This window comes from Euleptes europaea, chromosome 18 (assembly GCF_029931775.1).
Source record: "Euleptes europaea isolate rEulEur1 chromosome 18, rEulEur1.hap1, whole genome shotgun sequence".
NCBI lineage: Eukaryota > Metazoa > Chordata > Lepidosauria > Squamata > Sphaerodactylidae > Euleptes > Euleptes europaea.
Window position 1 is genome coordinate 3,168,143 of NC_079329.1, and position 13,725 is coordinate 3,181,867.

The window sequence follows — 13,725 nt, forward strand, 5'->3', positions numbered from 1 at the left end:
ACATTTTTAACCAATTCTCTACCCCCCCCCACCAAAAAAAACACCAACATCAAGTGAGATGCTCCTGAGATAATAAGGGAACCCTTGAGAAACAGCTGAGGACAGGGGTCACCAACCTTTTTGAGCTGGTGGGCACCTTTGGAATTCTAACACAGGTCCCACCTGGCAACTGGTGGAGGTGGGGGGGGGGGGAAACCGCCATCATCAAAGTGGTGATGCGACTTCCGGTGTGCACCGGAAGTGACATCATCATGTTGCCAATGACCATGGGGACGCTCTGGTATTTAGGCAAAACTCTCAGTCGAAAAGTTGGGCTGGGAGTTGGGTTATCCCTGACAAGAAGACCACTGTTGGCATTCCAGGGCACGGGGCTGGCGACAACCCTGCGACCACCCCCGGACTAAGAAGGTGCGATGCCGCCCTTCTTCTCAGGATTGCTGCATTAGGCACGGATCTCTGTAACCCCACTTCCGTCTCCCTCCAGCCCAGACTGTTCCGATGTTGATCTCCTACGCCGAGTACAAGCCCCACCTGGTCGACCAGGGGGCCATGAAGCTCAGCATCTCCGGAAAAGTGGCGGAGACAGGTCAAGTTCTGGCTAAGGAGCACACCTTCCGTCTGCGCACTCCGGATCTCACTCTGACGGTAGGACCAGATGCCAAAGTTTCAGGAGTAGAGGGCAGGGCTGGAAGCCAAAGTTACAAAAATTGAGGGCAGAGCCAAAGTTGTCTGTGGGCGAGAGGTCACAGAAATGCTCTACTAGAAGGGGTCCTGAAGGTAGGGTTGCCAGGCAGTGCCTGATAACTGGTGGGATGGATGTGGAGGAGAAGCATCCTGAGAAGAAAAAGAAAAAATATATGATTACCATAGATTTTCTGGTGATTGTTAGAGGTACCTGGTCACTTGCAGGTAACTTAGGAATTGTCCAGAATTCTGTAAGTCTGAAGTTCCTGTAAATTCCCGAGGCCTTCTTTTTCTTTTTAAAGTTTCTTTCCAGGACAGTCACACACACACACCCCTTTGGCCCCAGTTTATACCCATCGATCAGCTGAGCATTGGCGGGCCAAGGGTTGCAATTGGCTGGAAGTTTCCCATCATAAGTGGGGAAGTGGGAACCCTACCCTAAAGGGTCAAATTCTCTAGTTTCCCAGCTCTGATTCACAGAGAGCCAGAGCGGTATAGTGGTTAAGAGCGGTGGACTCTAATCTGGAGAACCGGGTTTGATTCTCCACTCCTCCACATGAGTGGCAGACTCTAATCTGGAGAACTGGGACGGTTTCCCCACTCCTGCACATGAAACCGGCTGGGTGACCTTGGGCTAGTCACAGTTCTCTGAACTCTCTCAGCCCCACCTACCTCACAAGGTATCTGTTGCGGGGAGGGGAAGGGAAGGAAATTGTAAGAAGTCTCCTTAAAAAAGGTAGAGAAAGTCGGCAGATAAAAACCAGCTCTTCTTCTTAACTTCAGCTTCACAGAAAGAGTAGGCAGGGATTAGAGCAAGCAAGATGTTTAAGATTTCCTTTTTCCTGGTCCTGTGAATGCTACCAGAGTATGATTTGTTCCTCTGTCTATCACAGAAAGGACTCCTTTCTTTCTAGAAGGCCAGGGAAACAATATATTCGCATGTCTTCAGTTAATGTGGTTTTCCTTGTGGGAACAAAGCGGAGTACTTCTTTGTAAAATGTGTGGTCCAGAAAGTATGGTATGATTTTCCTCTCAGGCTATAAGACTCTTTGTTTGTGTGAACTTATCCCAAAGGGGCATTTGTGCCCTCTTCCTGTGCTTCCGCACTTGGATTCACAATCCTCAAATTTTCTCTCTTTTCACAGTTACTGGGCCCAGCCATCGTTGGACAAGAGACCCAAGTCCAGATTGTCTTCAAAAACCCTCTTCCTGTCACACTGACTAACGTCATCTTCCACATGGAGGGATCTGGGCTTTCCACCCCCAATAAGATGACAGTAGGGTGAGTGGTCCATCTGACATCTGCCCACCATCAAGAGTCTCCAGATAATTCCCTGCTAGCCCCATCCCACCCGAATCCATTTTCCACCCAGAACTGTGGGTAGAATCCTCAAAAACTTTCCACCCAACAAATTACCATCAGCAATTATTGCGTTTGTGGACCTGACTTGTAATGCACAATACAAAGGCCTTTCTTCAAGGCTGCAGTTCCAATGGGAAGTACCACCAAGTTGCAGACAACATATGACGACTCTGTAGGGTTTTCAAGACAAGAGATGAACAGAGGTGGTTTGCCACTGCCTGCCTCTGCGTAGCAACCCTGGACTTCCATCAGATCAGTACTAACCAGGGCCGACCCTGCTTAGCTTCTGAGATCTGATGAGATTGGGGTTGCTTGAGCCATCCAGGTCAGGGCAAAAGATATACAGAGGTGGCTTGCCATTGCCTGCCTCTGCGTAGCAACCCTGGACTTCCTTGGTTGACTCCCATCCAAGCACTTACCAGGGCCGACCCTGATTAGCTATTGAGATCTGATGAGATCGGGTCAGCCTGGACCATCCAGATCAAGGCAAAACATTTATGGACTGGAGGCCACTTTATGTTATGTACCTTGGTGGTGGAAAGTGCTATCAAGTTGCAGCCAATTTAGGGCAACCCCTCAAAAGTATTTCAAGACAAGAGAGGAGCCGAGGTGGTTTGCCATTGCTTGACTCTGTATAGAAACCCTGGACTTCCTTGGTGGTCACCCCACCAAGTACCAACCAGGGTTGACCCTGCTTAGCTTCCTAGATCTGACAAGATCCAGCTAGCCTGGGCCATCCAGGTCAAGGCATAGACTTTTGCAGCGACACTAAATAGTCTACGCATTTGCAAATGTTATATGAATATTGCAAGCATGAGCATGTGCCTGGTCTGCAGCCAAAGAATATCCCTAACTGGACTCCCACTGACCTAGAGTAAGAAGGCAGGTCTTAGGAACTCCAAGCTGATTGGAGCCCTGGCACCTCACTGAGAGACAAATGTATGTCCTTGCCTTCCTGCGTGGTGTAGTGGTTAAGTGTGGTGGTTTGGAGCGGGGGACTCCGATCTGGATAACCAGATTTGATTCCCCACTCCTCCACATGAGCGATGGACACTAATCTGGTAAACTGGGTTGGTTTCCCCACTCCTCCACATGAAGCCAGCTGAGTGGGCTTGGGCTAGTCACAGCTTTCTCAGCCCCACCTACTTCACAGGGTGTCTGTTGTGGGGAGAGGAAGGGAAGGTGATTGTAAGGCGGTTTGATTCTTTGTTTAGTGGTAGAGAAAGTCAGCATATAAAAACCAACTCTTCTTCCTCTTACTCCTCCTCCTCCGAGGTGGAATAGACTGAGGACAGGCTTACAGTCACCTATGACTGAATGACTGAAACCAACTCTTCTGCTTCTTCTGCTTCTCCTCCTCCTCCCCCTTGTTGCTGGCTCCCTTGTTTCTGAAGATGCCTGACGCTCCTCCATTCTCTTCACAGGGATATCGGCCCGCACCAAACGGTGAAGATGCGCCACACTTTCACACCGCTGCGCTCAGGCCGTCGCCAGCTGGCTGCCAGCCTGGACAGCCCTCAGCTCTCCCAGGTCCACGGAGTGCTGACGATCGATGTGGCCACAGGGCCCGTGCGGGGCCCGTCGGGTTCCCCCGCCCCTGCTCGGGCTTCTCCTGTCCTTTCCCGAGACTCTCCGGGTAGGCAGCCCGCCAACCGCGGCAGCCCCGCAAACACCCGTACTTCTCCGGCACGGGGCTCCCCGTCTCGCCAGCCAGATCCCCGCGGGTCCCCCAATTATCGTGGGTCACCTGGTGCTGCCAGAAGAGAGCGGACTGGGCGCCCTATCTGAGCCAGACTCTAGTTGCTATGTACTGTGTATCTAAAATGCCAGCAGACGTGGGGGGGCGAGAAGGGGAAAGGGGGCCCTGCCTGAGCCACAGAACCACAGCAGCGGGGTGAGGGGAGGGGAAGGTCGAAGCCGAATTGCCCAGTTCCTGTCCCAGGGAATCTCCTGTGCATCCACTGAGAAAGACTGCCCTACCGTCTCCCTTTCTTCGTTATTTGCATCAGCCCTGAGGTTGCCACACCACCAGCTTGCTATCCCCCAAACGCCCTCAGATCCCTCATCTCATTTGCTAGATGTATTCATCCGCTCATGCCACCCTGCATAGCTGTAATCCACCCTTCGTGTCCCCACACAGAACCGCCAGGTCTGCCCACAATCCGTCTGCACCTGTCCTCCCCTTGTGTTCACTTACTACTCTCACCCTCTTCCCTCACCCCTGGTTCAAAGCATCTCTCCTGCCCCACTTTCCCACCCTCGAGCTGTCAAGGGTCACCTAAACGTTTGGCCCTGATTGCACTCCGTCCTTTTCCCCAACATGCCCAGTTCTGCCCCCCCCCACACACACTGATATGGGCAACTCTAAAAGAGGCCCCCTTTGGTTTTATAGCTTTGCGGCTGTTGTTTTTTTAAGCCCTTCCAAGGTGAACACACAGAGTCGCTCCTGAGCCCAATCCTCTAGGTCTGTCCTTACCAGATCTACTGGAATTACCTCTCCTCTACAGAAAGCAGGACACTATAACTGTGTCCCCCACACCCTGACCCCCCTTTGGGGAGGTATTTGTATAGGTTAAGGTGGGGCTGTTCAGGGATCGCCGTAAGAAATGCACACGATGGAACGGAATGGAGAAAGGATAACCCACCGTAAGATATATTGGGACCGCCTTTGCTCATTTATTTAAATGCTTGCACATTTTCAAGGAGCCAAGGCCTTCTTCGACTTGCACTGAAGCTGAGCTTTTAAAGGAATATTTGGGCATGGGGTGGGGTGGGGGAAATGGGAGGGGGGAACACACAGTAATGCATTGCAAGCCGAGTGACAGCCCAACCTGATGACTTACGAGAAGAGACCATTTTAAAATTAAATGACACGCCAAGGAACAACGCCGAACAAAATGCTGTGATTTTTTTTTCACGCAAATGCGGATATTTATTAGAAAATAAATGGTTTTTAACTCAAGACGTGTCCTGTTCTACCTGTTGTGTGGACTTATTTTGTTGCAAGGCTTTGGGCAGGTTTAAGTTTAGAAGCCCAAGTGGACCACTAGTGGAATGTTGTGAGGATGGTGGTTTGTGGGCAATGTAGTTCTTCCACGTCACATCTTTTCTCCAATCGACACTCATACATGAATTTATAACTCCCATAATTTAACTGTAGCCTTGCATTCACTGCCAATCCCTGCTGTCATTCTCACCTCATTCCTCTTGGCAAGGTTTTGTCTTTGCTGGACTACAGGATCCAGCATGCATTGCAGGATGCCACGTGTGCTGTCCATAAAGCATTTGAAGACAACTTGGGAGGGAGCAATGTTCTTTCAAACGAGCTTTTATCTATTCTGGGTTAGAACAAGTTTAAAAAGTATATCAAATGTCCTGTTAAGTACCATGTAATTATTACCAAGAGCACTACATTTCCCATGAGGCAGTGCAACTTAATTAAGGCAGTAGGGTTGCCTGCTGTGGACTGGAAACTGCCTGGAGGTTTTAGGGGTGGAGCCTGAAGAGGGCAGGGTTTGGGGAGGGACTTCAAGGGGTGTAATGCCTACAGTCCACCTTCCAAAGTGGCCACTTTCTCCAGGTGAACTGATCTCTATCGCCTTAAGATCAGTTGTAATCCCAAGAGATCTCCAGCCACCACCTGGAGCTTGGCAGCCTTATGTGCCAGTGTGGGGGTGGGGTCTCCCCCATCAACCTTTTGCCTTTCCTTTTATGCCACTTCCGTACAAGGCTGTGTTCACACAAACATTTGCTCATCTTCTACTGTAGGAGGTAGTGCTTTTCATTCTTAGGTTCCCACCTGGAAAATTCCAGGCCTCTTCTTGGTTTGGTGTTTTATTCTATACCCCTTGTAAAATACACATTAGACACATGAAGCTGCCTAGTACTGAATCAGACCCTTGGTCCATCAAAATCGGTACTGTCTAAGACCGGCGGCAGCTCTCCAGGGTCTCAGACAGAGGTCTTTCACATCACCTCCTTGCCTGGTCCCTTTAACTGGAGATGCTGGGGATTTAACCTGGGACCTTCTGCATGCCAAGTAGATGCTCTACCACTGAGCCATGGTCCCTCCCCTTAGGAAAGTAGGAAAAGGGAGAGAGCACAAACAAAAAAGAGCTAAGGGCTCCACAGAGAGGTGCCAGGATGGTCTCAAGCCTCTTTGAAACCACCGTGATGTGTCCTGAAAACATTTCTCCTCCTGCCAGTTTGCATGGACAGGAGAGATAAAACAATTTTTTGTATAACTCAAGGGAAGGGCTGCTTGGAACCATGTACAGTTAACCTACAGAGCTCACTGCCCTAAGGCTGACTGCTGACCATTACCAGAGATTACTTCAAAAGGGTACTGGATAAATTCATGGAGAAGCAGTCCATCAATAGTAGAAAGTCATAATGAACAGAGCCTCCCTATTCAGAGGCAGTATACCTAGGAATGCAATTGCTCGGGGAGGGCAATAATACGGTCAGGTTTTGGCTAATGGGCTCTATGTCCCTGCTGCAGGCCTTCCTGGGCATCTGCTCGGCCACTGTGATAAAGAGAATGCTGGTCTACATTGACCTTTGGTCTGATCTAGCTGTTGTGATGTGACATCAACACATGCTCAGAGAATAGGGTTGCCAGCTCCGAGTTGGGGGAAACTGGGAGATTTGGGGGGTGGCGCCTGGGGAGGGCAGGGTTTGGGGAGGGACCTCAGCAGAGTATAATGCCATAAGCCCACCTTCTAAGGCAGCCATTTTCTCCAAGGGAACTGATCTCTTTTGCCTGGAGATCAGTTGTAATAGCAGGAGAGATCGCCAGTCACCACCTGGAGGTTGGCAACCCTATCAGCTAAACTTTCCAGTTACTTTCCACGGCTGCCAAACCCTGTTCGGATTTTCCTTTTAACAGTAGCTGCCGCATTCTTCTGCTCACATGGGCCACAAACGACCAGAGCTCTGCACATGCTCTGAAATGCTCTCTCAATTAAATTCCAAGCTGCTTTTGGAGTCTGCCTTACATACAGCTGGGTTGCCAACCTCCAGGTACTAGCTGATCTCCTGCTATTACAACTGACCTCAAGCCAATCGTTCCCCTGGAGAAAATGGCCGCTTTGGCCATTGGACTCTATGGCATTGAAATCCCTCCCCAAACCCGGCCCTCCTCAGGCTCCGCCCCCAAAACCTCCCGCCAATGGCGAAGAGGGACCTGCTGGCAACCCGACCTACAGAGCCTCTGGTGGGTGCAGCTCCCACAAGCGCCACCAGGGGCGGCTGCAGCTGTTCTTTAGGACGGACACAAATTCGGGGGGGGGGAGCCTCCGTCGCCATTGGTGGAAGTGGCGTCGCGCGCGTTGACGGCGCACGCATCTCCATAGCAACGCACCGGAAGCGCGCCTTCAATGGAAACAAATTGCCGAGGGCTGTTAAAGGCACCGAGCCCAGTCCAGGCGGCAGACGCCGGGTCGAATCCGAAGCGCCGGGTCCCGCCTTATTTTAAAGGCCGGGGGGGCGAGGAGGAGGGGGAGGCGAGGGTGAATGTCTCCTCCGGAAGTGACGTCCCGAAACTAGGGTGAGCGCGTGTTGCCAGTAGCAACGAGTAGGGTTGCCCCCTTCAGGTAGGGGGATTCCTGGCGATTTGGGGGTGGAGCCTGAGGAGGGGAGGGAGGCTCAGCGGGGTCCCCGTGCCACTGAGCCCACTCCTCCAAAGCAGCCATTATCTCCACAGACAACTGATCTCTGTTGTCTGGAGGTCAGTTGCAGTTACAGGCGATCTCCAGGCCCCACCTGGAGGCTGGCAACCCTAGCTGGGGGCTAAATCCTTGTTCCTACCTTTGCCCACTGACAATGGCCACAGAACCCACCTGCCAAAGCGTCAATTTTCTCCAGGGGACCTGATCTCTGAAGTCAGTTTTGTAATTCCGGGAGATCTCCAGACCCCACCTGGAGGTTGGCAACCGTAGCAATGGGGCATGAGATGAGGGAGGGGAGGGGCTTAGGTAACATGTGGGAGGGGTTACTGTAGCAGGGCTGTGGCTCTGGGGAGAGACTAAGTGGGTGGAGTCGGGCAGGGTCTGGATAAAGGGGCGGGGCTTGGTGGGCATTGGGTTTGGGAACGGAAGGCAGAACCACATGTTGAATGTGGGGTGGCAGAAAATGGCCGGGGCTGCTGACCCCCCCATCCCCACTCCTTTTCTCCCCCCAGGTGATGGCTGCCGAGGTAGTTGACGTAGAGGAGGAAGTGGCCATTGACCCCTGCACGGCCCTACGGCTGGTGGCTGCGGCCGCCTGGCACACCGTCCGGGAGCACCGGATCCAGGACTTCTCCCGTGTGCTGACGCTGCTGGAGGCCGTGGAGGACGCGTCCCCGGACTTGGTCCACTACCGGCACCTGGCCAAGTTGCGCTTGGGCCTCCAGGCTGAGGTGAGGCAGGAGGCGGCCTGTGCAGCTTCAACATCAGGGGTGTCAGTGGTAGTGATGAAATTCTGGCAAAGTCTCACAATTCGTCATCCATCTTGGTTCAAGCAGTTCTCTCGTTGTGCTTTGCTTCTTGGCCCTGCTTCACTAGGGTTGCCAGATCCCTATTCACCACCTGTGGGAGGTTTTTGGGGGGGCGCCTGAGGAGGGTGGGGTTTGGGGAGGGGAGGGACTTCAGTGCCATAGAGTCCAGCTGCCAAAGCGGCCATTTTCTCCAGGTGAACTGATCTCTATCGGCTGGAGATCAGTTGTAAGAGCGGGAGATCTCCAGCTAGTACCTGGAGGTTGGCAGCTCTATGCTTCACTGTTTTCTCTTAGGTGATAATGAACATGCTGAGGGAAGAAGAGGCAGATGGAAAAATCTACGGTGCTATCGATACGTACTTTCCGGAGCAAGAGCCTCCACCCCACCCCAAAGCCGTAAGTACTTGCGGTCTTCAGAATGCAGGCTGAATCCCTTCTCACCCTACTTAGGGAGGGGGCTGTGGCTCAGTGGTAGAGCCTCTGCTTGGCATGCAGAAGGCCCCAGGTTCAATCCCTGGCATCTCCAGTTAAAGGGATTGGGCAAGTAGGTGAGGTGAAAGATCTCTGCCTGAGACCCTGGAGAGCCGCTGCCGGTCTGAGTAGACAATACTGACTTTGATGGACCAAGGCAGCTTCAGTATAAGGCAGCTTCATGTGTTCATGTGTACTTTCTCTTTGCTGCTATTTCTAGCTGCTCAGCTCACTGTTTCCATATGGAAAAACCCACACACACACCACCTTGTTTCTTCCTTCCCAGCAGACTGCTCATGATTTGAAATTGGTGATGGTGGCCCGGGAGAACTTCCGGGATCTGGTGCTGGGGTTGCTGAGCGACCAAAGGGAACGGGAGACTTATGTGCAGGTACACTGGGGCCGGGAAATGGACAGGGGCTGTGGCTCAGTGGTAGAGCATCTGTTTGGCATGCAGAAGGTCCCAGTTTCAATCCCTGGGCTCTCCAGTTAAAGGACTGGGCAGGAGGTGAAGAGGAAGGTCTCTGCTTGAGACCCTGGAGAGCTGCTGAAATACTGACCTTGCTGGACCAAGGGTATGATTCAATATGAGGCACCTTCATGTGACAGGGGTGAAAGGAAGTTCTGGGCGGGAGGAAGCTCTGGGCGGGATGTGTTTGAACAATAGGCAACTGTTTGATTCCTGTGTTGGGGATAAACAATACTGTGAGGTTCTTACGTAACATTAGAGACAATGCAAAAATTGTGATAGACCTTTGAGCCAATAAAATCCTTCCTATGTCTCATAGAAGCACCTGGAAAATGATTATGGGAAAACCTTCCAAAGTGTAGTAGAAGAGCTCTTCTATGATTACCTGTGGCAACTGGAGAGCGCTCTGCCAAAGCCTAATTTCCAGCAGGTAGGAGTGGGAATGTTGCATTTCCTAGACCCTAGCTATGCACTGGCCCTTTTGCCCTGCTATCTATCTGCAGCAGTTCATGGGTGGGGCTATAATTCCGTGTTTTGCATGTGGCAGGTCCCAAGTTCACTTCCCTGGTATTGCCAGGAAAAAAGATCCGCAGCAGGAGTGCTGGCAAAAACCCCAGCCAGACTAACACTGCCTTTTGGAGTGGATGGTCCTGGGCTGGGTGGTCTCAGTGGAAGGCAGTGCTGTATTTGAATGTGCTGAAGTTGATTAAAACACTCCCAATTTTGCAGCTGGAGAAAGACAGAAAATTTAAAAAGGACCTAAAAAAGCCTGTGTAAATCTGAGAAGAGTACAAAATGTAACCCATTAGTTACTTCATTTATACCTTCCCCTTTCTCCCTATTGGGGGTCCCAAAGCTGCTTACATCGTTCTCCTTTCCTCCATTTTGTTCTCACAACGACCCTTTGAGGCAGGTTAGGCTGCGAGTGTGTGACTGGCCCAAGGCCACTCAGCCAGCTTCCGTGGCGAAGGGTAGATTCGAACCTGGGTCTCCCACACCACAGATACTTGTATTGTGTGTATGGATAAAATCCAGTCAATAATACAGAAAAAGATCAAACCAGAGACACGAAACTGTATGATATGCAAGAGATTGCAGAAGTTGCAGCCACAGTTAGGTAGCGTTAGGTAAGGCTGAATTTTGACAGGGTTCAAAAAGGTGGAACTCCAGGCCAGAACCAAGCTGCATGTAAGAATGGACTCAGAGAAACGAAACTTCAGCATATAGCTTTACTTAGGAAAACAATGCACACACAGCAAAATAGTATTCATAAACAAATAAGCAACTGCGCAGATGGGAGAGAGAGACGGCAGTGACCCACTAGGTCATCACTGGAGACTGTCTTGATCCATTAGCAGACAACTTAGCATTATGTAGGGCAACATTCCATTGTCTAAAAACCACCTTGAAACCCAAACCAGAACTATTCTGAATTTCCCCAGTGGCATAATTAGCAATGGCAAGAAACATAGTTGGTCAGAAACATAGATGGCAAATTGACCCTTTAGGAAACCACTGTAAGAGGGAAAGTTCACTTCCCGCAGATGTGCCCAGCTGTTGTTTTATTTCCAAGGATATGATTACAGAGTAGATATGTATAAAGTTCGTAAGCGTATACAGTTCTAACTACTTTGGTTCAGGCGTAGCATTTGGGGTATGACTGAGTATGACTTAGGCCTTACCGTCAGAATTCCCCTTCAGAACTTGTATTTCAGATTCTGATTTCAGCTTGGTCTTTTGGAGTTTTGCCTTGAAAAGCCTCTGGTGGTGGCTGACTCTGGGAACCTTGCCCTGACAAAAGTCTGACACCTGAGCCCTAATTCTGCGTTTTCCTCTCTAGTTGTTAAAGGCTGCTCACACGCAGGATCCCAACCAGTCTTCTCCCGATCCCAGCATCCTCTCCAGATACCTCACAGACATGGGGTACCAGTCCACAGGTGGGTATGCAAGGAGGTACAGCGTGAGCCGCCGGCCATCCCATCCTCTCCTGCACGCAGTCCCATCCGCCCGTGCCTTCACTCCCCAGCTTGTTTCTTTCTCCCAGATTCCCCTGCGCCTCCCAGCTCTCCCGGCCCATCCAGGCCCTTGTGCCAGAGTGAGGACGATCAGCAGCAGCCGGGGAAATCCCAGGCCGGCAAGCAACCGCTGAACCCATGCAGGAGCTGGAGAAAGAGGAGTGGCCTGCCCTGCGTTCCGGAACAGTAAGCATCACCACCACCCCCTCCTCTGCCAGCTTCTGCTGCTGCTATCCTGCTCACTGCATCCTTTCTGCCCACTTTCAGGAATTCCCAAGGGTACCACGCAGGCCTCCCATTGCCAGGCAATCAGCAAGCAGGTAGGTGTTGCCACTTTCATGCTGTAGAATTATGCTACTAGGCCTACAGTAACTGGGTTTTTCTCTGCTTCCCACCTTCAGATTTGTTTAATTCATGCATACCTTGCCTTTCTCCCCAGTGGGAACCCAAGGCAGCTTACATCATCATTCTTCTCTCTTCCATTTTATCCTCTGAACAACCCTGTGAGGTAGGCTAGGCTGAGGTTTGCATAAGATTCAGTAGGCCCCTGCATTTTGAAGTGAGCCATTTCAGGGAGGTGTGTCAGTAGCCCCTTTCTTAGCATGCAGGCAAGCCCCTATTCTTGCCACAGTAGCCCTGTTTCACCCCCACCCCCCGCGTTTCTCTCTCCTATTGTCTGTGTGCTGCTCTTTGTTTCTTGAAATGTCTTGTTGCAAAGGGAGATGGATTGTCAAGGGGAGCTAGCGGTTGGAATATTTATTCATTTATATTCCACATGAAACTGCCTTTTGCTGATTCAGATCTTCGGTCCATCAAGGTCAGTCTTGTCTGCTGAGACGGGCAGCAGCAGGGTCTCAGGCAGGTCTTTCACATCCCCTACTTGCCTAGTCCCTTTAATTGGAGATGCCGGGAATTGAACCTGGGACTGCACGCCAAGCAGATGCTCTGCTACTGAGACATGGCCCTTCCACCCAGTAAGGACCCAGAGCATCTTATATCATTCTCCTCTCCAACAGTTTATCCTCACAACAACCCTGTGAATTGTGGGGTTGGACTAGATGACCCTGGTGGTCCCTTGCAATTCTGTGATTCTAAGTAGGTCACCCACAGTAAGCTTCCATGGCTAAGTAGGAATTCGAATCTGGTGTGTCCTAGATCCAGTGCGAACACTCTAACCGCTCTGGTGACATGACCAGGAAGGGCGTGGAGTTTCATGGCCAGGCAGCTGAGGAATCAAGCAGTTGGGGGAGGCAGGGGGGGTGAGGACAGGCCCTTCATTCCCCTCAGCCCTGGGCCCTCCTCTACTGAGGCTTCACCTGGCACCACTCCAAGGTTTCCTCCCCAGAAGGACAGTAAGAAGCTTGTTGCCCTAAATCAACCTGGATCTCACCTCCACCCCTGGAGGAGATGCAGTTGAGGGCAGTCAGAGAGGACAGCCGATCCAGCCAAGGCAGGTGCCACCACGCTGCTGTTCTTTTGCAGGTGAACTCGACGACATCGTGGTCGATTCGAGTGGCGAAGGGGAGGAAAACTCTCCTTTCAAGAAGGTGAGGCTGGAATCGGTGGGAGGCTGTCGGGGAGAAGGGCCCGAATGCAGCCACGGAGATGCACCAGGAGGGCATTAAGGAGCCCATGGGTGGGGCTGGGAGGACATCTGGAGGAGGCCGAGCTGAAAGGGAACAGGAACAGCTGATGGGTGGGATGGCCTGGCTCTTCTGGAAGTCCGGCAGGCCCTGCCAACACCAGGAGTGGGTCAGGCCTGGCCTGCTCAGGGCTCCCTTGCGGCACAGTTTGGGGGGGGGGCTCCAGGCACTGATGACCCCTCCTCCCTTTCCTCCTGCAGGGCGAGTATCAGAGCACCCACCACAACACCCTCATCCCCACCTTCCATGACCACCTGGCCGACACCCGGAGCCGGTGAGTGACCCCCCTCCCTTCCCAGCTGGGGGACCTGCGCTTGGCCACCCCGTGACCCAGAGGTTCGTTTTTCTCTTCCTCCTCCCCCCTCCCCGCACAGATGCGATGATTTATCAGATGCGGAAACGTCTGCCAAGACCTGATTTGTCTCCGCTCAGCCAGCACACAGCTAGGCCAGGCTGCCTGGAGTCACTTTAGAGCTTTATTATCATTTCAGTAAAGACTGTGAAACCTTTGACATTTCTCTCTTCCATTTTTGCAACCCATCATGGGGAGGGAGAACGGGAAAATAGAGGGGTTGCCCCTGCTCACATGTTGGGGGCATGGA

At 51.8% G+C, this 13,725-nt stretch overlaps 2 protein-coding genes across 2 annotated transcripts in view; both read left to right on the forward strand.

The window, feature by feature from the left end:
- TGM1 (transglutaminase 1) overlaps window positions 1–3,871 on the forward strand; it is a 30,291-nt gene extending 26,420 nt beyond the window's left edge. The window contains exons 12-14 of the mRNA XM_056863367.1: window positions 485–645; window positions 1,830–1,966; window positions 3,472–3,871. Of these exons, the coding sequence (XP_056719345.1) occupies window positions 485–645; window positions 1,830–1,966; window positions 3,472–3,835 (662 nt within the window). The 3' untranslated portion in view covers window positions 3,836–3,871. The remainder of the gene's footprint in view (window positions 1–484; window positions 646–1,829; window positions 1,967–3,471) is intronic.
- A 4,360-nt stretch (window positions 3,872–8,231) lies between these two features.
- Window positions 8,232–13,540, forward strand: TINF2 (TERF1 interacting nuclear factor 2). The gene is made up of 10 exons (XM_056863654.1): window positions 8,232–8,447; window positions 8,820–8,921; window positions 9,286–9,387; window positions 9,785–9,895; window positions 11,306–11,402; window positions 11,510–11,666; window positions 11,748–11,800; window positions 12,963–13,027; window positions 13,324–13,397; window positions 13,498–13,540. Exons 1-10 carry the CDS (start codon window positions 8,232–8,234, stop codon window positions 13,538–13,540), a joined length of 1,020 nt encoding a protein of 339 aa, XP_056719632.1.
- Window positions 13,541–13,725: the final 185 nt, after the last annotated feature.

Bases quoted from the DNA above. Each gene is read 5' to 3' on its own strand.
- TINF2 (XM_056863654.1), top strand. From the start codon at position 8,232: ATGGCTGCCGAGGTAGTTGACGTAGAGGAGGAAGTGGCCATTGACCCC. The intron at 9,896-11,305 runs GTAGGAGTGGGA...TTTCCTCTCTAG, and splicing joins CAAAGCCTAATTTCCAGCAG to TTGTTAAAGGCTGCTCACAC. The intron at 13,028-13,323 runs GTGAGGCTGGAA...TTCCTCCTGCAG, and splicing joins AAAACTCTCCTTTCAAGAAG to GGCGAGTATCAGAGCACCCA.